This window comes from Pleurodeles waltl, chromosome 10, assembly GCF_031143425.1.
Source record: "Pleurodeles waltl isolate 20211129_DDA chromosome 10, aPleWal1.hap1.20221129, whole genome shotgun sequence".
NCBI classification, from domain to species: Eukaryota; Metazoa; Chordata; class Amphibia; order Caudata; family Salamandridae; genus Pleurodeles; species Pleurodeles waltl.
The window spans coordinates 287,629,574-287,653,961 of NC_090449.1; the positions used below are offsets into that span (position 1 = coordinate 287,629,574).

At 42.9% G+C, this 24,388-nt stretch overlaps 1 protein-coding gene across 1 annotated transcript in view; it reads left to right on the plus strand.

Moving 5' to 3' along the window:
• The window catches only part of MRTFB (myocardin related transcription factor B), a 314,132-nt gene extending 291,757 nt beyond the window's left edge, over nucleotides 1–22,375 (plus strand). Inside the window, exon 15 of the mRNA XM_069210422.1 lies at nucleotides 21,237–22,375. Within this exon, the coding sequence (XP_069066523.1) occupies nucleotides 21,237–21,784 (548 nt within the window). The 3' untranslated portion in view covers nucleotides 21,785–22,375. The remainder of the gene's footprint in view (nucleotides 1–21,236) is intronic.
• Nucleotides 22,376–24,388: the final 2,013 nt, after the last annotated feature.

Below are 24,388 nucleotides of genomic sequence, written 5' to 3' on the forward strand. Positions count from 1 at the left end.
CTAGTGGGAGGAATTAGTACGTTCCCGCAGCATGTAATGGGACTTAGAGACCGAAACAACATAAACTATTCCGGCTCGCATCCCACAACAGTCTTCACCATTGAGGAGAACATAGCTGCCATTTGAAAGCACCTGGAACATAGGTCTAATCAAGGGGACTGGAACTCCCTTCAGATAACAAGCCAAGTTTGCAGCAGACGGGTTACACACGCTATGCAAGGACAGCTGTTTACAAACCATCGAATGGCTGACAGAAGTCTTGCATTCACTACCGCTAAGAAAGACTTCTTTCATGCCACTGAGATATTTGTACGAGAAGAGTAGCTCCCATACCTCATGGATGTAACCATCTCCCAGCCTTTCATATCTGGCTACCGGAATGTGTTTTAAACAGGAGGTGAATTGAATATGGAAATAGGCAGATTCATGACCCCGTGTACTAACCACTCTGCAGATGGTATTTCAGCCACAATAAAAGGCAACTTTTCTAACTTTTCGATATTTAGCATGACATAAGTTGCTTCTTTCTTAGCCATTAGTTGTTGTCGCGTTAAATTAAATGTGGAAAATATTTCCCTTGTGCTGACGTGTTGCCAGAGAACGCGACCTGCCTTTAGTGTTTGAAGTGTCCAACCCAACTGCATAATGGACCTTAGTTAACTCTGTCCATGGTGTAAGGAAGACATATCTGTTTGTATGATGTCTATAGCAGAAGAGACGATTTTATTTAAGGTGTATATTCGGTCGGACAGGGTATTAATCCCATTATCTACAACAGCTAATGCTTTCTGTAAGTTTTCTTGGTCGATTTGCTGTAAACGGACAGCAGCTTTTTGTTGGGAAAGCTTCCAAATTTCATTATATACTTCATATAAGAAGCGCTTTCGGCATTGTTTTCTGGGGCCCAACAGGAAGTCCTGTAAGTCGGTGTTATTAGACAGGAGACTGTGGTGTTCTCTAACTGCATCTAGTGAGGAAGTCTTTAACCATTGCTGGTATAGTTTCCTTCCACTGTATGTTATTACTATACCCGCATGTCGGACAATATATAGCGAGGGTCCGGCCTACTAGTTCTAAAACCCCCGTGGAGTTTATAAAACGTTTATGACACCCATTGGTACCTATTGGCCACAATAACCACACGCCAGGTCATGACCGTGAAGCTTTAAACGTGCCATTCTGAACACATTCATCGAGCTGATCTTCAGTTGCATTTATATATTTTTGCCATTTATGACATTTTGCAGGTGCAGGAATACTGGGCGTGTTCAATTCCTCAATCTCTGCTAAGCCTAAACAACTTGTACATTTTCATTTAAAAATATAATTTGAACAGGTATCAGGCATGCTCTAAACAATGCTTCCCTCCCCCGTATTTGCCAATGTCTTGTTCCCCACACCGACTTTTTAAGTCAATCGACTTCATCCAATATTCATAGCCTTCTATAGTCAACCGGGAGACAAAGGAATCCGAATAAATACATTTCAGATTTGTCAATAGTATACGTATATTTGCTGTCAGTGGCAATTTAAAATAATATGACTCAGCATTTTTAACATTGTGGCCAGAAAAATAGGTGAACTTTTCAGAATATGTTTTAGAACTCCCTTGCGGTGTTGTTGGACAATGTTCCCATTGTGTGTAATTAAAAACAGTTTTTGGGGTACTTGCTCGGTGGATGAAATGGTGCCCATAATAAGTATAGCAAAACAAATCACCATAATTCTCTTTAGGTTGAAAAAACATCTTTGTTTTTGAAACACAGTATAATACTGCAATTCAATCATCATAGAATCAACTGTTTTCACATCCCAATCATCAGAAACAACTCCGGGTATTATTATATTGTTCATTGAAAGTTTAAACACATATGGTATTTGAATGACCTCTGTGGGGCCGTATATATCAAATGTTACTTTATCCCAAACAGTCCCATCTGGAATTGGTATGGCAGAAATGTTCACAAATGACAAGTCTTTGCGGACCCTGTGAGAAAAAGATTTTGGTTTTAGGACTTCATCCACCAGTTCAACTGTTGTTTTTTCAGGAAGAAAATGACCATGTATTAATAAAAAGAATGTTGTGACTAACCCAATCCAAAGTAGGAAAGCCAGTACAGTCAAGGAAAGCCACAGATAGTTCCATGGAAGAATAAAGTAAGTTGCTTTAAGCCAGTTTATCAGCTTACATTTTTTTGACAGTTCAGGTGTAGAAGAGATGAATGAGTCCGAAACGTTATCGGTAATGTCGGCAAAGTATCCAGAAGCAGTTCGTGCAAAAACTGGAGCCGTATCTGTAGGTGGAGTGGGTATTTCATGCGGTGTCTCAGAGTAAATGGCGCCATCCGTCAGTGCTGAAGTTGTGTCAAATCGATCAGTTATTTCTGTATTATTTGATGTTAGTGGAAACAATGCAAGATCATTTTCCACCCTCCCTGTGCTCGGAGATGTGTCAGTGTTGCTGCTTACAACTTGTAGAGGAACGTCTTGACCAGAAGTGAGAGGGATTCGGAAACTACTGGCTGTTCCATTTGGTTGGCTGCGCAGGATCGACCACATGGTGTAGTTTGACATTGTCAATAGATACAAAACGATTTTCTTTGGCACCTGCCAATGGTGGTAGAATGACAGTTCTGGTACTGTGTATTCCCAAAACCGGTGCACGATAAGAAGGGCCAAATTCCCTTTTTTACAGCAACCTTTTCACGTACTAGATTCCCGACTTTAGGAATCCAGGCTGTAGGTGTTACAGGTACATCCTTATTTCCTGTGGAGGCAGCATTGGCAGAAGCGTTGTCATCACGGAAGTGTTGCAAATCTTGTAAGACAGTGACACATTGATTTATGTTAAAGGGTGTTTCTGCCACCTCCACGCCAGGACCGTCAAGATCTGGAACATACATTTGAGTTCCAAACAGGCACTCATATGAAGTACGACCCCCCAGGGACCTTCTAGGCAGATTGTTAAGTGCTCTCTGGACTCCATACAGGTGGTTAAGCCAACTACGACCCGTACCTAAGACTCTGGCTGTTAAGGATTGCTTTAAATCACTTGTAATCGCTTCATGACACCACTTCCCTAGGGATGAAATGGAGACGAGTACTGGAGTTGGACCCCCAACGAAGCCATGGGGTCCCCGAATTCCCTTGAGGCGAAAGCAGGGCACAGGTCCAAGTGGAAAGCCGCAACTACATATGTACCGATAAATACTCGCAAATCTTTATTAGCAGTCCGAGCATCAGCCGAGCGTTGTGGCCACACCCTTAGAAATCTGGAGCAGGAGTCAACATCAACTAAGATGTATTTCTATGCACTGTCAGGTGTCAGAGGACCACAATGGTCCAAGTAAACACACTGTAAAGGTTTGTTAGAAATTAGGAGGGGTGTCTGCGGTGGGCGTTTAGCAGTGGAAACTTTAATTTGTTGGCAGATGTCACAACAAAGGACATACTGCTTCACCTCTTTGTATAGGCCTGGCCACCAAAATCTGGCTTGTAGCAATGATATTGTAGCCACCACACCAGCATGGACAGATGCTGCCTTCTCATGCACTGCTTTAATCAACTCTGGTCTTGTATCTTTGTTGGGAATTTCTTGAACCCCTACGCCTGGTATCTTAACCTCGGCATTTAGGCAGCCTCTCATTCAGTAGGAATATTTAGCAGGAAATGCTTTTGGATATGGAGTACCATCAGCAGTAGTTTTCACGGAAGCCCAAATGTCTTCGTCCGGTTTCGCACCTAAGCGAGTTACTGCAGCAACAGTGCCCGTAAATACTGCTGACTTTGCAGCTTCATCAGCCTTTGTATTCCCAGCAATGTGTATTCCAACGTGCTGGTGTCCAAGTGTATGCACAACATGGACATTTGGTAGGGATGCCTTAAGGTCCGCTACTGTACCCCACAGCAGTCTGTGTTTAATGGTGTTATCTTTAGAGTCTCTGAACCCATCCTGGCACCAGTAATGCAGGTATTCATTGAAGGACTGAACACAATAGTACGAATCACAAACAATCAGTGTGTACTGTGCAGGATCCGTATGTTCCAGTGCCATCACCAAAGCCTTTAGCTCTGCTAGCTGTGCAATCCCCTAGGGTTTGAGTGAATGTATATTGGGGGAAAAATGTATTATCCTCCATTTAGCCACTTACGACTGTGCAAGCAGGGGAGTATTGATGCTTTGTGGCAGTTGCAGGTTGTGCAGAGCTGTCGGTGTACATGACTCTTTGCTATTGATCAATAGGCAGTGTGTTTGCTGGAACTGGGTATTTTAGTTCATATTGCAAAAATTCTTGAGTTTATTATTGTGGGTCAAAAATGTAGTCTACATCAGTGGCTATCAAAGATGTGGCCCATTGTATCCAATGTGGATGAATGCTTTTGTATTTGGAATGCTGGCTTTGGTGACAGCCTCAAGGGCTGGAATTGGAGAGAGGACAATAATGCGTTTGCCCTGAGCTAGAGATCTTTCTTTGATGACAGTCATCTGTACAGCAGTGAGAAAAAACGTTGTTCTGCTGCTCAGTACAAGTGTGATTTGTATGCAATCTAGACTGTCTCACCCTCATTAAAGGTTACATATGTGAAACCAATGGCACCAGCAATTACTCTGGTGGCCAAGTGTGTTTTATTGTCCCTTGTGTGTAGATCTTGTGCTGCAAGCATGTCTGTCTGCAGGTCTTTGAGAATGCGTGTGTGTTCGACTGTCCAAAATTTACTTGAAAAGTCATGACGTATTAAGTCATATAAAGGTTTTATGTGCGTTGCATAGTCTGCAATGTGAGTTCTGCCAAAATTAGGAAACCCAATAGAAATTGGAGTTTTTAAATCATATTTGGAGGTCGTAATTGTGCGCATTTTTCTAAGAATTGTGGCGCTAGGCTCTTTCCTTCACTCGATAGCTCATATTCCAGAAACAGGACGCTGAGGAAGGCTATTTTTGTTTTTTTAAAGTTGAATTTGTAGCCAAATTCAGCAAATCCCACAACAATGCGGGCTACTGGTCTTAAATGTTGCAGCAATTGATCATCCGTGAGGTAGATATCGTCTACATAGGACAATGCTTCAGGGTCAATGTCGTGCAAAATTGCAGTCACATGAGCTGTGAATAGTCCTGGACTGCTCTTGTACGCCTGGGGTAAACAACAGAATTTTTTCTGGGAGCCTAGTGCGCTGAAACTTGGTAAGTCTGTACTCTCAGGCGCTATATTCTGGCAGAAGAAACCATTGGAATTGTCCCGTGTTGTTTTGTACTTTTTGCGCACAATGTTGTTCATTAGTGCTGTGCTATGTGAATTTTGTATAGCATATGTGCGTGCATGACTATTTAAGTGTCTGTAGTCTAAGACTATTCTGTATGAATGGTCCGGTTTAGCTACTGGGAATAAAGGATTATTCATTGGGGAGACACAGGGTTCAATTACGCCGTGGTACTCTAGTTGTGTGAGGATTTCCCTCACAGGTGCTTTAGCATCATGTTTTATTGGATATTGGGGTTGAGGTTGGGGTTGATTTTTTAATAGGAATTACGTGATAGGGGGATTCTTTGTCCCAATCTACATGGTTGCGATATAATGCGGGTGCCTGCGCCAATGCCCAATCTATGGTGTAGGATTCTATGAGCTCCTCAGGAACAAGGGGCGAGAAAGAAGGTTTGATAACATCTTCCCCATATGGGCAGGTAAGGACAAATTCAGGTGGCCAATCTTGTTCGGCCAACAAGATATCATATACGTTTACTACGCGATCCCAAAAGATTGCGTCTGTTATGCGTTCAATGTCTCCCTCTAACTGTAGCATTACTTTGTACACCCTATCGGGCGGGGAGACACGCATGTCCGCAGTTTCTACTTGTAAAAAATCATCAGTTGCTTTCACCTCCAGATCCTGTAGAAGATACTGACTAACTATTGTGACCTCTGCTGCGCTGTCTAGCAGTGCTAGTGCCCACGTCCTGTTCTTCAAGAGGACCCTCTTCTTGAGTGGCATGTCGAACTGCAACTGCTGACACCTTTTTCTTTTTAAATTGGGTTTTTGTTGGGGAGGATTTGCTTCCTTTTTAACAGAATCCTCTGATGAGCATTTTGATGCCTGTCTTGGTTTCACGTACTCTGTTCTTCGCTCTGACTGGCCACCTCTCACTGCGTTTTTCCGATGAGTCCTGAAGGGAACAAGATTGGCGCGTATCAGTATATTGATATCTGTCAGGCATTTTTATATTATCTCTATTTATGAGATTATATCTATTCTGTGGGGTATCCATGCGTGGAGATTCTCCCCTTTCTTTTTTATGAGTTTTTTTTATTTTTTATCCCAGCGTTTCTTATTACCCACAGGAGCTCGCTTGGAAAAATCTTTATTAGATTGCCCCCAGACTATCTCGACCAATACTAGAGTAGGTCTCTGCGATAATCTTTGGCAACTCATGTTCTTGATCCTGTTGAGGAACATCCCAAAGCTGCATGCGCACCGCTAGTGCGACCACTTCCCCTTTAAGGTTACTCTAAATAACTGAGGATACTGTGGCAAGGTTGCCTATTAATTGCATCCCCAAGTCTAGGGCCGGGGCAGCCCTCTATTCATCTTGAATTTGTTTCAACACTTTCGGTAAGTTGGCAAGTGTTGGTGTACCGTATGCGATAGTATAGAGCGCGGCAAATACCGTGCTCCATGTATTACAGTTATCTGCTGTGGGAACCATCCCAAATAGCAAGCACATTGTTAGTATTCTATGTTTATCCTGAGGTCCCATACGGGGAAAAACTGCTTCCAGTGCATTTATTTTTTGAGCTAACCAAAATGGAATTTCTTCCTGTTTGGCGGGTACCTTACCCATGATCGAATGTACAGTTGCAGGAGTAATGCCTGGTGTTACGGCATGTGGGTACGCTGGGGCAACACGCGCTGGGTTTGTATTTAATGTTTGCATTACAAACTGTACTAAACGTCTGTATATTGTCGTCAGCTCAGTATATAAGCGACGAACTTCAGCTACTGCTAAGTTTGCTATTGCAGGGTGAGGTGTATAAGTGGCCAATAAAGGCCAGGTAGGACCATCATTACTTAGAGGACCCAATCTTACTGGTCAGATCGTGTGGGGTAGGGTGCCATCAAGCCAATTATTATGTTCTTGATAAGAGAAAGGTATTTCTAAATACGCGTATGCTCTGTATTGTCCTGGTACGTTTTCAGGTAAATAGTGATGAAATGTGTTCGTGTTCCCATCAACTGCTGGAAAAGTAACCCAAGAATAAAATAGTTCTGTTCTATATGCTGCATCTGTGTGAACAACAAATGTGACTTGACCCCCTTGGGCTGTTAGGCCATTTGCCAATAAGTGTGCAGTAAGGGGCGGTCTCATATTGACTGCAATTACTACCTGTTGCGGATTCGCCATAATGAATGGTAAGTTTGTTCAGAGATAAGCACACCAAATGGGGATTATCCTTTTAGAGTTCAAGCTTGAACAACCTCCAGCGTCAGATAGGTGTTCCCTTCTTAGCTGAGGAGGAAATCCTCAATACTATGGAAGTCTCCGTATATAGTACTGAGGTGTCTTTGTATATAGTGAGACAGAGATACTCAGGAGAACCCGAAAATTAGAGCCTGACCAAACATTGGCGGCGCCATGTCTCATAGGCTCTCATTATTCTCATGAGACTACTGGATTTTGAGCGGCCAAATTGCCTGCGGTGTGGGAGACTGAGTCTGACCCATTACAGGTGACACCTGTCGCCCTAATCTGGGTTTTGCTCCGGCTAACTAGCAGTGCCTCATCTCTACCCCAGGGCAGGGATGATTGGGCAGCCGAGCGCATGACATAATTGATTTCTCAGGGAAACCGTGGTCACTCAGGTCTCATCCGTTTCTCTTAGTTACATTAGTCTCAAATACACAATGACAAACAGAGGCAGTATACGTTTCAATAATGTTTTAATGAAGCGACTGCATCTTAGATAGCAAAGCATGGGCTGCAATAATCGGGACGATACAGCATGACAAGATTAAAATGGTGACAAGTAGAGTAAAGCATAGATATAACGCTACCATATTGTCACTGGAGTCAATAGACTAATAATTGTAACCTAGGTTACAATAGAGCACAGCCTGTTTAGCTCTAATTCTGCCCCTCAGGCTCCCCTGGGAAGACAATATCCCCCATACCTGAGCAAAGGCCTGAAGTCTGCATAAGCAGCTGCAGCGAAGCGTTCAGCAGTCAGCATACAGTCGTGGTTCTCTGGTTGGAATCTCCCTTTAACGTGTAAGGGACAGGTAAGTGTTTTTTATAATAAAACAACTGTTGTTCAGAGAAAATGTCCCTACTTAAGGATGTGTGTTTTTCTATGAATGTCAGAGACAAAACTTGTACCACATTCATCGGCAACCTATCTTACTACAGCCTTGAAAGAAGCACAGAGTGAGCAAGAATGTCTTGTTTGAGAAGGCAGTGCTGGCCTAGGCAAAAACAGCTAGATAGAGTGCAATAAAACAGGACCGCAATCGTGGCTATTGTAAGAATAATAAAATAAAGCTTAATAAAATATATCTAGGTTAAAGCGCACAGCGGCAGGCCTAGTATGCTAAAATAACGTGCATGGAGCTATAACTAAAATGGCTACACAACACCTTCATTTCCATGGGATCGCTTCAAGACGCAAGGCTGTTCCCAATGCCTGTCCCTTATGTTGGTCCCTCGTGAAGTGCAGTTCCCACTTAGTCTTCAGGTAAGACAAAAACACTCCATAAGTGCAAGAAAGCCAAGCGAGATTCAACCCCATCCTGCCACTCTACACCTGACAAGGAATCACACAGGCGTCATGCAAAGGGTCCTTCACTTCAAGCCTCTTGTGACATTGATCTTGTTCTCCAACTGGTCCCTACATACCTTGAATTTCCTGGGCTGCCATTGACCCAACAGCAAACTACTGCCTTCAAGGACACCCTGTTGCAGATTTTTCAGATGCTGCTGGTGTGCTTTCAGGCCACACTGCGTCGCAGTGACCTTCAGTTGGACTTCGTCTAACAGGCCCTCAACCAATTGAGCCCTCAGGACCTGTTCCCAGGCCGGTATTAAAGCTGACCTAGCCTTCTTTCCTGGCTGTATGGGCCCTGCCATTTCCTTGTATGCCAGCACTGATCCTGACTCCGCCTCTAACAGATATAGTGAAGATGTCAGTCTGCAACATTTGCCTTTTCCAGGCCTAACTTGAAATTACTAAAGCAAAGCCAGTGATTATGTAGTCCAGTCATCAGCCTCAGCCTCTCCTTGATGCCAATACTAACAGAGGCTGGAGGAAATATTTGACTTTTACACTTGATGCCATCCAGGGCATATCAAATGCCCCTCTTGACACTGATGATGAGTAGGAGGCAGACAATCTGCTTCCCCCTCATTACACTGATAAAGGGCTAGACAGAAAAATGTTGGTGGGCTAGATACAATTTCAAAGACAGTGCTGGACTCATAACTTGGTTCACCAAGAGAAGAAAGTGTTTCTTTCGATGTGGTAGTGCGAAGAGCAGCATAAGCTGAATTTGCAATTGCCTACACTTGGAATCAAAGCCTTTTTACTGACTGGAATTTTCCAACCAAGTCCAATTTCTTCCGAGCAATGGTATCCATTTATCAAGGCTGTCACGGGCATTCTCATGGCCACTTGTTCTAAGCCATACTCAGCCCCTTCCTGTTCAGTCGACCTGTGGCCATGCAACGTAAACCAGTCCCTGGGGAACCTGACGTTTTAACAAAACACCTTATCCCTGAAATCTTTGTGGTACAGGCATTTACCAGTAAAGTCAGTCCAAACACCTTCCCTTCATACTTACCAGATAGTGAGTTGGAACCTATCAATGCCTTTGATAAGAAAATGTTTTCCTTAGCATAGTCTTACAGTCTTTAAATGCAGTGTGCCACCTGGGTAGATGCACCCATACCTTACAGAACATGGCAAGAAAGATCCTGCTAGCATTCACAAAAGACCACAAAGCTTCACTGGCCCAAACAGTCCAAAACTGTCAGGTTGCAGTAAAGTATGTGCTACAGGTCGGTCTGGAGACCACCCACTGTATAGGCCGATCTAATAGCTCCAGTGTAGTTAGTGCCTAGAAGGTAAGCCAGGATACGATCAGATGGGTATTCTTGGAATGTTCGGGGGTCCTTCATGGACAGATCCTGGCATTGACAAATTTAGACTGTTAAGAGAGAGGGCTGCTTTGACAGTTGAGGAATTTAAAGTTAGTCATGCCACTGCACGATTTTTGAGGTTATTGTGTGCAGCCAAAAATTCCACCAGCAGCACAGGACATTTAGGGGTCATTCCATATGCCTAGTTTACCAGCAGCATCAACCCTCCCAGCCTGTGCAGGAGCAAACAAACTCAGCCCTTTTGGTGCAGAGAATATGGTGGTGGCCTAGTCTGTTCACACCAATGGGAGCAGCAATAGCCACTTTAAGATGCCCTCCTAGTACACAACTAGGTGATAGGTGGCAGGATATGACATTTCCTTCCTACTTGGAAATCTATTATATCTCCCCACTCCAGAGTGATTTTCAGCAGACCACACCTTGATCTTGATGCAAGAAGTCGATCTCCTGCTGGGAAAAGGTGCAGTGCAACTGCCTCCTTTCAAAGAAGGGTGGAGGCCTCAGACGTATACTGGACCTCCATCCATTGGATGCTTTAATGAGAAAGTATAAGTCCTTTGTGCACTGAATCATGAAGAGTGGATGGTGTCCCTGAACTTACAGAATGCATATTTTCTTATGCCCATCCTACAGTTCCCCAGATACATCCTATGGTACACGGTGGGGTCAGAGCGCTTCCATTTTGCTGTGCTGCCCTTCGGCCTAATATTAGCTCTGATATTGTTCATAAAAGTGATGGTGGTGGTTACAGCTTATTTTAGGAAGCTGAGGGTAGATGCAACCCCAAACTTCGACAACAGGCAAGTTCTTGATTTCCTTGAGGTTTTCCAACAAGTTGAAATCCCACCAGTGCTCTCTGCAAAGGACTAACTTTATAGGGACTGCCCTGGACATGGTAGTGTTCAGGCCATTTCCACCATCACAGTGAGTCTGGAAGAGTCTTGATATGATCTAATGTTGTGGGCTCTCACCTGGGTCTTGCTGAGTATGGTTCTGAGGCTTCTCAGGCTGCAGGCCTCCTCAAACCTCCTTGACCCTTACACAGATAGCATAAGTGGACCCTGCAGTGGAACCTAAAGATTTATTGGGCCTAGCACCAGAGTTGCCTTTCTGACTTCTTCCAGATCTCCCAAGAGAGGGCTCAGGACCACATGTGGTGGGAGAAGAGTGCCTACATGACGCTGGTTGGAGAGGTCACCTGGTGGATGTGGAGATCAAAAGCCTCATGTTTCCAGTGCAAAACCTGCTCCGCTTCAACTTTTGGGATCTTTGGACAATCCACCCAGCCCTCAAAAGCCTTCCTGGGGTCGTCAAGCATAGGCTGGTATATTCTCATCGACAACAAGACCGCCATGTGGTGCTGCAGCAAGCATGGCAGTGGTGGGTGATGGATTCTGTGCCAGGAAGCTGTGCACCTCAGGAGGTGACTGTGCCAGCATAAGATCCTTCTGGTAGCCAACCACTTAGAGAGGTCCCTGAACACAGCGCAGACAAGCTGAACACACTATGAATGGTGGACCACAAGTCTGATATCTGTCCAGAGTGGGCAGAGGGCATTTTTGATCTCAGGGGATTGGCCTGGCTACATCAGTTGGCCACCTTTGAGAACATGCAGTGTCAAAGTTCTAGCACATTGAAGTTTCCGTCAGAATGATCATTAGGAGATGCATCCATATGTAATGTGATATGGGTCACCTGTGCACATTCCCATTGCTGTCTCTCCTGCCTCAAGGTCTGAGGAAAGCCAGGGCAGGCTAGTCCAAAATAATATTACTAGCCCTGAGCAGGACTAAGAGAGGATGGCACCCAGAGCTTCAGAGCCTGAACATTGCCGCTCAGATCTGGCTCCCACTTTGGGAGGGCCTTATGCCTCAGCAACAGTGGAGGGTACTACACCCAAATCTCCATATGTCAGTTGAACTCTTTTGACTTAAAGGTGGTGGATGTAATTCTCGCAGCCATACACCCATTCAAAAATCCATCTATGCTGGAAGCTGGGAAGTTTGTCCTTGTGTGGGGTCTAACATCTCGATCCTCTGTAGGCTAAAGCTTCTGATGTGTTGCTTTTCAATTTGTCATTGTTCATCAAGGTCTTAAAGTGAGCAATGTTAAGGTATACTTGCAGGTCCTTTCTTCTTTTTTGTGTTTGCCTGATCAACCTTCTCTTTTTAATTTGCCTGTTGTGATGCCTTTTCTGGAGGCCCTTATTCATGTTTCCTCCAAAGTCATTTGTGATGCCTCAATTAGATCTAGTTCTGACGTTCCTTATGTACACGTCATTTGAGCCTGTGCACAATTGCTCACTATGACTTCTGACAACTAAGACGTTATTTCTTATCACAATCACTTCTGCACACTGCATGAGTAAACTACTGGAACTCTTGGTGTAACCTCCCCACACCACTTTCTACCTTTTCAGATTGGCGCTGAGGACTCAGGATGCAATCCTGCCAAAGATGGTATTGGCCTTTTGCCGGCATTTTTTTCTCTGCCGTATCCCTGGAGGAAGAGGAGGAGATGCTCTATTGGCTTGACCTTTACAGAGCTTTGAGTTTCTACATTGACTGCACAAGAGACCATGGTATAGATTATCAGTTCTTTGTGGGTTTCATTGGGATGAAAGAAAGGCAAGGTGATTCAAAATGCGACACTGTTGAGGTGGACCGTCCTATGCATTAAAAGCTGCTATGCACAAGCCAAGAAGGAACACCCGAAGGCCTGCAGGCTTACCCCGGGCCAAAGCTGCAAAGGAGGCCGTAGCAAGGCGGTGGCAGTTCTCAAAATCTGCCTGGTTGCAACGTGAGGTTTAATGCACACCTTTACAAAGATTTGCTGCTTTGGCAGTCAAACATGATGAAATAAGTCCTTTCTTTACATCCTTTCCAAGAAGAATAAGTTACTTACCTTCTGTAGCACTCTTCATGGTGTATGCTTTATCTGAAAGGAGATCTCTCACTGCCCCCTTCCTTCCAATCTGTGGAGCAGTCTCCTAAATGTCATTGTAAGGTCCCAAGATAGATATTGGCACACTGTCACCTGTAGCTTGTTCAAGATGCTCTGTGCCTGAGTGTGCACATGAGAAAGATTGAGAAACTGAAGTCAGTGTGCTCGGGCTCCACCTGTATATGGCTTTGCACTGCAACATCTGTGGCACTACAAGGTTACCGCACAGCTATTTGCTGCCACCTGGCACACAGTATTGCTAAAAGCTCCAGATCCAGTCCGGCTCCTGGGGATATTTTAAAGGTGAGGATTCTGTAGTTAGATAGAAAGTCCATCAGAACGTTTGTTGCCCAAGGTAAGTAAACTGTTTGTCATAGAGAAAACCCAGTGAGGACCGACTATATATGATGTATTGTCTTGTAAAACATTTTATTTTTATATGGAACACTTCTGCAAGTGAAGTTGGGTGAGTTTGGAAACAGCAGACTTTGCAAACTAAGTGAAGTTCATAGTTTGCACCCAATCTGAAAGACTGCCAACAATGATGATCTTTGAAGATCGACTCTTGCAATTTTGCATAGGAAAAACTTGTAGTGATCGATTTGCATTCAACCGGAAAGGCAGGGACTTCACCCAGTCCAAAACTGTGCAGCAGATCCCCATATTCTGCTGAAGGCGAAGTAAAAAGAGGTGGAGATCCACTGAAGAATAAACACAGATTTGGTGCTTTTATGTGCTTGATGGAGCTCTTGAAGGGCATCTGTAGTGCTTTCCTCTTATTTAGTTTCTAAGCACTAACATAACACAACAGAAATGCACTTCTGAGGTCAAAGAAGACTTTTATTGTTGTTAATTCTTCCCCAACCACAATATTTATGAATGACGAATTAGTAGCTTTCAAGTCCGCGTTAATCAAACAAAATATATCAGTTTGCAATATACACAGCAGGTTATTTTTATAAGATAATGCAAAGCAAAACAAATACTTCACCGTGTGGGAACTATCTACAGCTTCATCTTTCTAAGGTCTGCAAGCTGATGACCCCTGTCAGCCGCAAGAAAGAGAGATTCATCTACCCACACGGGATTGCTGGCAGCTGGCGCCAAGCTCCAGCACGAGGTCCGGCAGATTCGAATCTGACTCTCTGCAGCCTGTTACATTCGTTACAAAGGTGTGCCCCCTCCTCTCAGACCTGGGAAACTGAGCAGGCCTTTTGGAGACTGGCCAGGTCTCCAAGACTACTCCTGTTCCCAAGCTCAAGCAGAGAGAACAACACCCATGTACTCTCTCTTATCATGTCTAGTCTACTGTGAGAACAAAACATCTTGGTTCATCTTGTGCAAAAACACAGCTTGGAAAAATACAGCTTGGATTCTCAACTGCAATGTCTAACTCCACGTTAAAGGCAATGGGCAGCTAACCTAAATATCAAATGCAATGTCATGTTAAAGGCAATAGGCAGCTAACCTAAATATCAAATGCAATGTCTAGTGTCATGTCAAAGCCAATAGGCAGCTGAGCTGAATATAAAATGCAATGTATAATATCATGTCAAAGCCAATAGGCAGCTGAGCTGAATATAAAATGTAATATATGATATCATGTCAAAGCCAATAGGCAGAATATCTAATAGCATGTCAAAGTCAATAGGCAGCTAAAATTGAATACATCATGTCAAAGTCAATAGGCATGCAATGTCAAAGCCAATAGGCGGCTAGACTGGATACAGCATGTCAAAGCCAATAGGCAGAATACAGAATGTAATGACTAATGCAATGTCAAAGCCAATAGGCGGCTCAACTGAATACAGAAAGTAATGGCTAATGCCATGTCAAAGCCCATAGGCGGCTAAACTGAACAAAACATACCATGTGCTACTGGTGAACATTGAGCAACTAATATGCGCAGTGGTGAAACACAAAGTCATTGGTCAAAACAAACTTTATCAAATGGCAGTACATTCCGCCCTTTGACCAATGAATTTTTGTTTCACATATCTCCTGTTTCAAACAAAAACAAAAAACATCAGCACAAACAAAAAAAACATTATGATCAAAGCAATCCCTGTAAAGCAATAGAAGTGAATTAACACATTGATTTCATAACCTTTCACATCAGATACATCTACATAGAAAAGACTGGGCAATTTTTATACTCTGAATGAGTCTCTAATTCAACAGTGTTAGCAATTTGATGTGGCATGAGTTCTACTCATGTAAAGATGCACGGTCCACCTGAAAGGTTTTCTGGAAGATAAGCAAAAGTCAGAGTTCCATACGAGAAGGAAAAAAAAAAAAAAAAAACACAGCTTAGTTCCAGTGGAAGAATGCAATCAAACAAGTTGAACTTGAACTGAAGGCGCAGTTTGCGCAAAATGGATCCATGGTGCTGGCACTTTACTCAGCCAGGTTCAGGTTGGGGGTTCGGTCCCTTCCCCGACCCCACACGCACACACCGGAAGGGGGACCACTCAGCACACTCAGGGACAGTGGCGAAACGTGGTAGGATCTGTAAAAGAAACAAGTATGACTTTTCTTGCAAATAACATTTTTCATTTAAACTGCACCCTTCCTCTTTCTTTCCCTGTTTTATAATCAGCAGGACGTTTTTGGGGCCCTTTGTTATATTCACTGCAGGTTCTGGAGGATCACTTGGGGCTTCAGCCCACACATCAGCACTGAGGTTTTTATCTGCTGCGCCACAGCTTCCCTTTTCTTGCACTGTCAGAAGGGCTGGGGCAGACTCCTTCTTTAACAAACCTCCATTCACTGCACTTTTGTCAATTTGGGCCATTCTGTCTCCAATTTGTATGAATGAATCAGATTCTTTTCTAGGTATCAGCATAATTTCGATTTTTCCTTGGTAATCTGCAGCAATCACTTTCCCTAAAACCTGATCAATTTGCCATTTCTGTCCTGGTAACTTTCCTCTCCCCAACTGCTCTGTGACTGCTTGCATGACAAATTGCTTTTGTGCGTGCTGCACAGTTTTTATCAAATCTAGGGGAATGTGCATCTCTCTCATCTCTGCCCACCTGTAAGTGGCTTTTTCTCTCAGCTGTTCACATTTCTGGGGCACCCACTTAGCCATCCCCACTAAGGCAGAATTCTGGGTGAACACTTCTCTCTCTGAATTTTTCTCATTAACATCTGCAAGGTAATTGAACCAGTTAGGTGCAAGCCATGTGGCTAAAACATTATCAAAGAACCAAAAATCAGCATAAAAATGACACATCTCACGTAGCTCTTGCTTTAAAATCTGACACACATTATACAACGCTGTTCCTTCTACTGTGCCAGAAAGCAACATTTCAGTCAATGAATCATTAGTAAAACAAACATGCTTTTTATCTTCAGTAGATACGAATTCAAATGGTGCACACAACTTCATTGGTAACTCTTTTACCTGTGGTACTCTAGCCCTGTTTTGCAAGTACCAGATCCATTGTATGATTCTAGCTAGGGGCACTATTTTCTTTCCTTGTTCTTGAATTACATGTACATCAGTTTTTCCTTCTTGCACTGCGCAGAAACCTGAAGTCTGCATTATTTCATTTGCCAAATCACAAGCGCGCAACTGCATATAATTTTTCACAGTGACCATATACAAAAGTGTTAGGATTTCTCTCAAATGAGGGCTATTCTTTTTCCAAAAATCAAACAAGCTAATGAAAGTCGGCTCTTGCTCTAAAATCTTTCGTTTTACTTGTGCATTTTGCAACGGTAACTCGTAAATCACATTCTGGTCTCTCTCGTCCGTGTTATCAGTTAAGGAATGCATTTTGGCTGCCAAAAACCCTGGCTCACACGAATACTCAGTGCAGCTCGGAGCTGTCTTAACCCTCTCATTACTGGAATGGGACAAGAAAGATTCTTCAAAAACAGCCCTTTTATAACTTTCAGTCGGGCTAATTTGCTCACGTAAATTCCTATTTTCATGTTCCAACTTCCTGCATTTCTCTGTAAGCAGATAAAGGTATCCAAACCTTTCTGTCATCATTACTTCCAAAAGACACGTTTTCTACATATGTACAACAGGAATTATTTCTCAAAACATTATCAGGCATTTTAGCTACACATGCATTTTCTTCTGTAATTCCACAAACAGAAAACAATTCACAGTTTTTCTTAGCACCATCAGGCAGTTTATCAACACATGCATTCTCAGACATGGTCTGCGGTGCTACTGTGATTCTCCAAACAGAAAACAATTTCTGTAATTCTCCAAACAACAAAAAAACAATTACACTTTTAAAGTGTGCACTTAGAAATCTACCAACTCGTCAACACCCTCTTAATCACCTCTTAATGACCGACCCCACGACTCCTGGTACCAATTGTAATGCTTTCCTCTTATTTAGTTTCTAAGCACTAACATAACACAACAGAAATGCACTTCTGTGGTCAAAAAAGACTTTTATTGTTGTTAATTCTTCCCCAACCACAATATTTATGAATGACGAATTAGTAGCTTTCAAGTCCGCATTAATCAAACAAAATATATCAGTTTGCAATATACACAGCAGGTTATATTTATAAGATAATGCAAAGCAAAACAAATACTTCACCGTGTGGGAACTATCTACAGCTTCATCTTTCTAAGGTCTGCAAGCTGATGACCCCTGTCAGCCGCGAGAAAGAGAGATTCATCTACCCACACGGGATTGCTGGCAGCTGGCGCCAAGCTCCAGCACGAGGTCCGGCAGATTCGAATCTGACTCTCTGCAGCCTGTTACATTCGTTACAAAGGTGTGCCCCCTCCTCTCAGACCTGGGAAACTGAGCAGGCCTTTTGGAGACTGGCCAGGTCTCCAAGACTACTCCTGTTCCCAAGCTCAAGCAGAGAGAACAACACCCATGTACTCTCTCTTATCATGTCTAGTCTACTGTGAGAACAAAACATCTTGGTTCATCTTGTGCAAAAACACAGCTTGGAAAAATACAGCTTGGATTCTCAACTGCAATGTCTAACTCCACGTTAAAGGCAATGGGCAGCTAACCTAAATATCAAATGCAATGTCATGTTAAAGGCAATAGGCAGCTAACCTAAATATCAAATGCAATGTCTAGTGTCATGTCAAAGCCAATAGGCAGCTGAGCTGAATATAAAATGCAATGTATAATATCATGTCAAAGCCAATAGGCAGCTGAGCTGAATATAAAATGTAATATATGATATCATGTCAAAGCCAATAGGCAGAATATCTAATAGCATGTCAAAGTCAATAGGCAGCTAAAATTGAATACATCATGTCAAAGTCAATAGGCATGCAATGTCAAAGCCAATAGGCGGCTAGACTGGATACAGCATGTCAAAGCCAATAGGCAGAATACAGAATGTAATGACTAATGCAATGTCAAAGCCAATAGGCGGCTCAACTGAATACAGAAAGTAATGGCTAATGCCATGTCAAAGCCCATAGGCGGCTAAACTGAACAAAACATACCATGTGCTACTGGTGAACATTGAGCAACTAATATGCGCAGTGGTGAAACACAAAGTCATTGGTCAAAACAAACTTTATCAAATGGCAGTACAGCATCCAGTAATGCCATCCTTTTACAGTCCAGTGACCAGAAGTGAAATTGTCTAAAACAAAAAATAATTTTCATTTGGATAACCTTGTAAAGGCTGTGTAATCTGATTGTCATGGTTTCAAGAATACATTGAAGGTTTGAGAGAGGACAGTATTTGCTAGGATTCATTCTAAGAGGTTTTTGGTAAGGAATAATTTTGAGCTACATAAATGAATGATGCAGTATTTATTTTGACCGCATCAGACAGAAATGATTGAGGGCATGATTTTGCCAGGATGAATGTGCAAGGTTCCTCAGGCTGAGTGGTGGTGCTGAGGGCTTGTATGGTTCGTTGAAAACATCTAGATGATGGGTAGGGTTTGAACTGTGCATACATTACATGATTTTTCTGGATGTGGGTTTGACAGTCATAATGACTTTGTTAGTATTAGAAAAGAGTTGATTAAAGATTTAGGGCCTGATTTAGATTTCGGCAGTTGGGTTACTCTGTAACAACGGTGACGGATATCCCTTCCACCAAAATAAAAATCCTATTATTTTCTATGTGACTTCCGTTTCGGCAGACGGGGTATCTGTCACAGTTGTGAACGTGTAACCCGCCCACCGAAATCTAAATCAGGCCCTTAGTTTCCACAACGATTGAAAAGTATCCGATTTGAAGATCATTGTAACTGGTACAGTCAATGGCACAGAAATTCCTACTCCATGAATATATGAGAAAACCAAAAAAAGGATGGATGGAACGCTTGGATTAATGTCAGTTGTTGGACCAAATTTATGCAGATCAGTCTTAATCTTGTCCAATAGGAAGAGTCATACCTAAACTGGCAGGCCAGGTTCCCTCTGAATGAAACACGAACAACCCCATACCATTTTCACCCTAGGCCCTCGTGAAGGTAATGCACCTTGAGTCCTGTGGCACAGCGAGCAGAGGAACCGCTTCTGGGCAGGTCCATCACTCTCAAGGCATCTCACTTAGAAGAGCAAAATAGCAGTGGAGTGCCCAGACTCTGTTTCCATGTTCAGCCAGCAAGAGGTTTCAGGCTGTTCCGCTCTGGTAAAAAAAAAAAAAGCTATTGGATAAGTATTTTCTTCACTCCTTTTAAAAGTGTAAGCTTCTTCTGTAATCAATTGAATCGTAACATTAGAATGGAAGCAGTTTATTTCTTAAGACACTCAGGCCCTCATTACAACCCTGGTGGTCAAAGGCCGCCAGGGCTGTTTCGTCGGATGCACAGCCAACAGGCTGGCGGTGCAATCCATGGAATTAGGTCACACCTCCGGGACCGGCGGTTTACCGCCACGTTGGTCCCGGCGGATGTAATCCCCAGGGCAGCGCTGCTTGCAGCGCTGCCCAGGGGATTACGAGTCCCCCTCCCGCCAGCCTTTTCTGGAACCGCCATGAAAAGGCTGGCGGAAAGGGGAGTCGCGGGGCCCCCTGCCACGGCCCCATGGAGCTTTTCACTATCTGCATAGCAGACAGTGAAATGTGCGACGGGTGCAACTGCACCCGTTCACCGCCGCAACACCGCCGGCTCCATTTGGAGCCGGCTCCCGTGTTGCGGTTGACATCCCCGACGGCCCAGCGGGGATGTTGAAATGGCCACTGCAGAAGTGTGGCTGCATTGGTGGCCGTGCCCGCCAAAGTTGTAATGAGGGCCTCTATATCGAGAAAGCACATTACAGCTTCTTAGTTGGTATACAGATGTGATAGTCGATGCCTCATTAAAGAACACTGAAAAACGTATTTTTATGTTTCCATTTAAACAATAATGAGAATGTGTTTCTAATAGCTAATTTGTGACTAATCTGTATGATAAACAAATGGTTAGCAACATTTGTTTCTTTCAAAGGGAAATACATACATGTGTATGTAATCTAGTCAGTTATTCTCTTATAAAATAGTGTAAAAAGTACATGTATATTACACATTCTGGTCTCATTTAGACTCCTGGGGGTGCTATTTTGGGTTACCTAAAAGATCTTGTGTTTCATTGGATTTTGAATATTGCTGAAAATGTCTGCATTACCTCTCGGAAATACCTTGAAGGCTTTTTGATATTGGACCTGATTGAGAGGCCTCCAGATTTTGGTGTGGTTACTTACCCCCCCTTTAGTTACCAACACCCTGGTGCCAACATAAGTACTCAGGGTTATGAGGTGAATGTGAGAGTCACCTGAGACTTGAAGAGTAATCAACAGAATTAGAAATATTGGGTCCGATTGTCCAGGTTATTTTCCATTTCCTCTCAAAGTTTTAACCTAAAATTGCTGCGATAGTTTCTGTGAAACTCGTGATTCTATCTGGACCAATAACTCAATACCGGCACGTCAGAATTAGCCAGCCACTCATAGCAATGCCCAGTGTGGAGCAGGTGGAAACCAAATACAAATATATTTAATACATGGTGGCCACAAGTTACTGTTCATCCATTTGCGCAAAATATGAAGTTGAAAGCATGCCGTAAATTTATTACAGCACCTTTGTATACCCTAGATTTTGTGCACCGCTGTAATTCAGCATAGCAATAGATTTATTGAATATATTTTTTAATGCAAAAGTGATATGGGGAATAATTATGATTGATTTTCTCACCTTTTTGTGCTTCCAGAAATTTCTCCCCTTGTAAAAGAAGAACCGTCTCCTATTTCTAAGATGAGGCCAGTCACGGCCAGCATCACCACAATGCCGGTAAACACAGTGGTAACTAGGCCACCACCACGGGTCCAGATGGCACCTGCAATTACCTCTCCTTTGACACTGGAGTCTACGAGCAATCTCTCTCTCAGCCTGGAAAACCAAATTGAAGCTTTCTTGGATGGAACTCTGCCTTCAAGGAATGATGTTCCTCATATAACGAGTAACGCCGAAGTCCAAGAATCATTTTCTCTGATAGAGGACCTTCAGAATGAGTTGCTCGATCACTCTGCGTTGCTGGACCACTCCCATTCACCAATGGAAACGTCAGACCCGCCTTTTGTAGTAAACGGATCGTGTTTATCCCTTGACCTAGCTGATGCAAACCTGGACAATATGGAGTGGTTGGACATAACCATGCCCAATTCTGCAACTGGTCTCACTCCCTTAAGTGCAACTGTTCCGAGTATGTTCTCCACTGATTTTTTGGATTCGCAGGACTTACAACTACATTGGGACTAAACATTGATTGGAGCTTTGGAGTCTTTAACAAAATGTAAATGCCCTTAAAAGGTATGCTTTTGGTTGGGTCAGTTATTTGGAACTGCTGATCCAAACAATGGAATGATCAGTACAAAGACCCTGCTGCTGTTTCCAGGATTGATTGCAAAGCATACCTTTGTCTCTGTCTTTGGCGCAGACACGGGTTAACTCATGAATGCACTCAAAAGCCAAATAAATGTCTGCCATATTGGGAAATGGCAGACATTTTAAAAACGAGTGCTGGACAATGGAACATATAGCTACTGCGATAAGGGAACAAAGTATATAGTCCAGTATCACTTTAAACTGATTCTAGATAAGAATTATAACCATCTTACCCGTAGAAGCGAGGACTTAGTGTGAGGTGGTCAAACATAACTGCACTCGATTGTTCCTGTGAAGAGCCTGAGCCAAGGCTTATTTGTGAAGTTGACGGCAACTCCTAGCACTGGCGGGTTCAGTGAATTTTCACTGACAACAGGATTTTTTTTTTAATGTGTTATGTTCAACACGATCTTGTCTATAATATATGTCCTTTTTGATATTGTGAGTATTTCAATATTCTTTTTTAAAAAAAACTGAAAAAATAATTTTTAAATTGTACAGCATTACCATGGGCTGCTTCTGAATCAGTATGGTGCAGTTGGCATATAGCCTGTCGCATGAGAAGGAGACTCTTGTTGGATGAAGACATTGATGGTTCAGAAGCAGCACCTTGGATTATATACGGTGTATATATATTTTAATGTGTATATCAGGCAGTCCTTTACGTTACACAGTTTTTAGTAAGTGTAATTTGTATATAGGTTTGCATTATCAGGCTAGTTTAGTAGAGCATCTTAAGAGTGGGTGCTGCCTTTAATCATAGTTAAGTGATTACAGTGGTTCAGATTACAGCTGGGAAATAGTCAGAAAATTAGTGGAAACTTGTGTCTACAAGTAATACAAACATTTCAAATGTCATGTGGTCTTATAGGCGAGTTAAGCACTGATGCAGCTGAGACATTGTGGCGTGGTGCACAATGCATATGTCTTGTTTTCACAAATTGGCACATGAATGCTGTGGGAACACTAAGTAGGACTCAATACTGCTCTACTGACTGGTCTGACTTGCTTAACTAAGTTTTGTGCATGAACCCAAATATATTTATATATAAGCTCTTGCCGCCCAACATGGTGGACAGATGAGATCTGCCAATGTAGGGAGCCCAGGGTGTCCTGCCCTCAAAGGCGACATAAAAGTATTTTGGGGTATGTGTCTGAAATGGTCCATCCTCTGAAATGTTTATTGTTTAATTTTTACCCCTGATAAAGGGTGGGGGGTGAAGGACGTTATACCTGTCTGACTGTTCTTGCTTCATCCTGCTTTCATCAGGCCCAAAACAATGTTGGTCTCCACCCCTTTGTAAATTTGGCTTGTACTGTTGGGTTTGTTTGCCACACCCTTGAGCCCAGCCTTGGCAGAGCACATGAGTGAGCTTAACAACCACGCAGCTGCGTGTGTATACTAGGAGCCGTACACACCTATGTGCACTTTCTGAATCACGGCCCATATAAGATGGTAAGTTCTGTTAATATGCACACATGCAGACCATACCTAGGGCTACAAAATGGTAGCATCATACAACATACAACCTTCATCACATATACCGTGCCAGAGAAGTAGTGTAGCCAAAGATTGATGCTGTCCATTAAGCCCACCTTCTAACACGTAAAATGTGCCAAATTTGGTAAATACAACTCTACAGGAGGTGGTTGTGTCATTACACTGCATGAGCTAAATCAAGTTTTGCCCAACAATATGTTGAGAATCTCCTTACTTATGATCTTGGCACTTCAAGAAGTGAAATATGACTGTTTCCCACAAAAACAGAATTTAAACTTTTTAGTGATTGAATCTTTTCTCATTATGCAAGTACTTGCACTCTGTCACAGATTTGAACTAAAGGCTTCTCTTTATTTTGTTTGTTCTAAGTTTTTGCTCTAAAAATAAATATGAGAACATTTGATCAGACAAGGCACACAAGCATATAACTAGACATATTGCGATCGAGTGTAATACATTTTTGTAAATTGTGAAAAATAGCTAACTGATTCCTAGATAGAGTGTGTGGTCACATGAGTCTGCTCCGGATTGCTCCCACATTTTAAGGTTTCATCCCTTACAAACCAGCTTTTACTCTACACTCCAAGCTGCGTACACTCTATGCTCTCAGAGTGCTAGACTCTTAGCGGCCCACCACTTCCAGCCTCAGACGAATGGAGGGTGGTCGTCCTCTATCTGTGCTCCTCTACTGTGGAATTCTCTTCATCACTCCCTTGAAGTTAAGCAAGATCTCCTTTCTTTCCACAAAGTGCTGAAGACTTGATTCTCTGCTTTGTCTTCTGAATAATTATTCTGGCCTTAGTATTCTACAGTTTTTACCACGCTGCCCTGCCCCGTATACTAACTCCCCCACTTAGCGCCATGAAACCGTTTGGTGAATGACCGCTAAAGCAGCTAACTTAGAATAAGATTCCTTTGCATCAATAGGAAAAGGGTTGAGAATTAGAGATAGTTTCACTACTTCTGAAATTAATGAA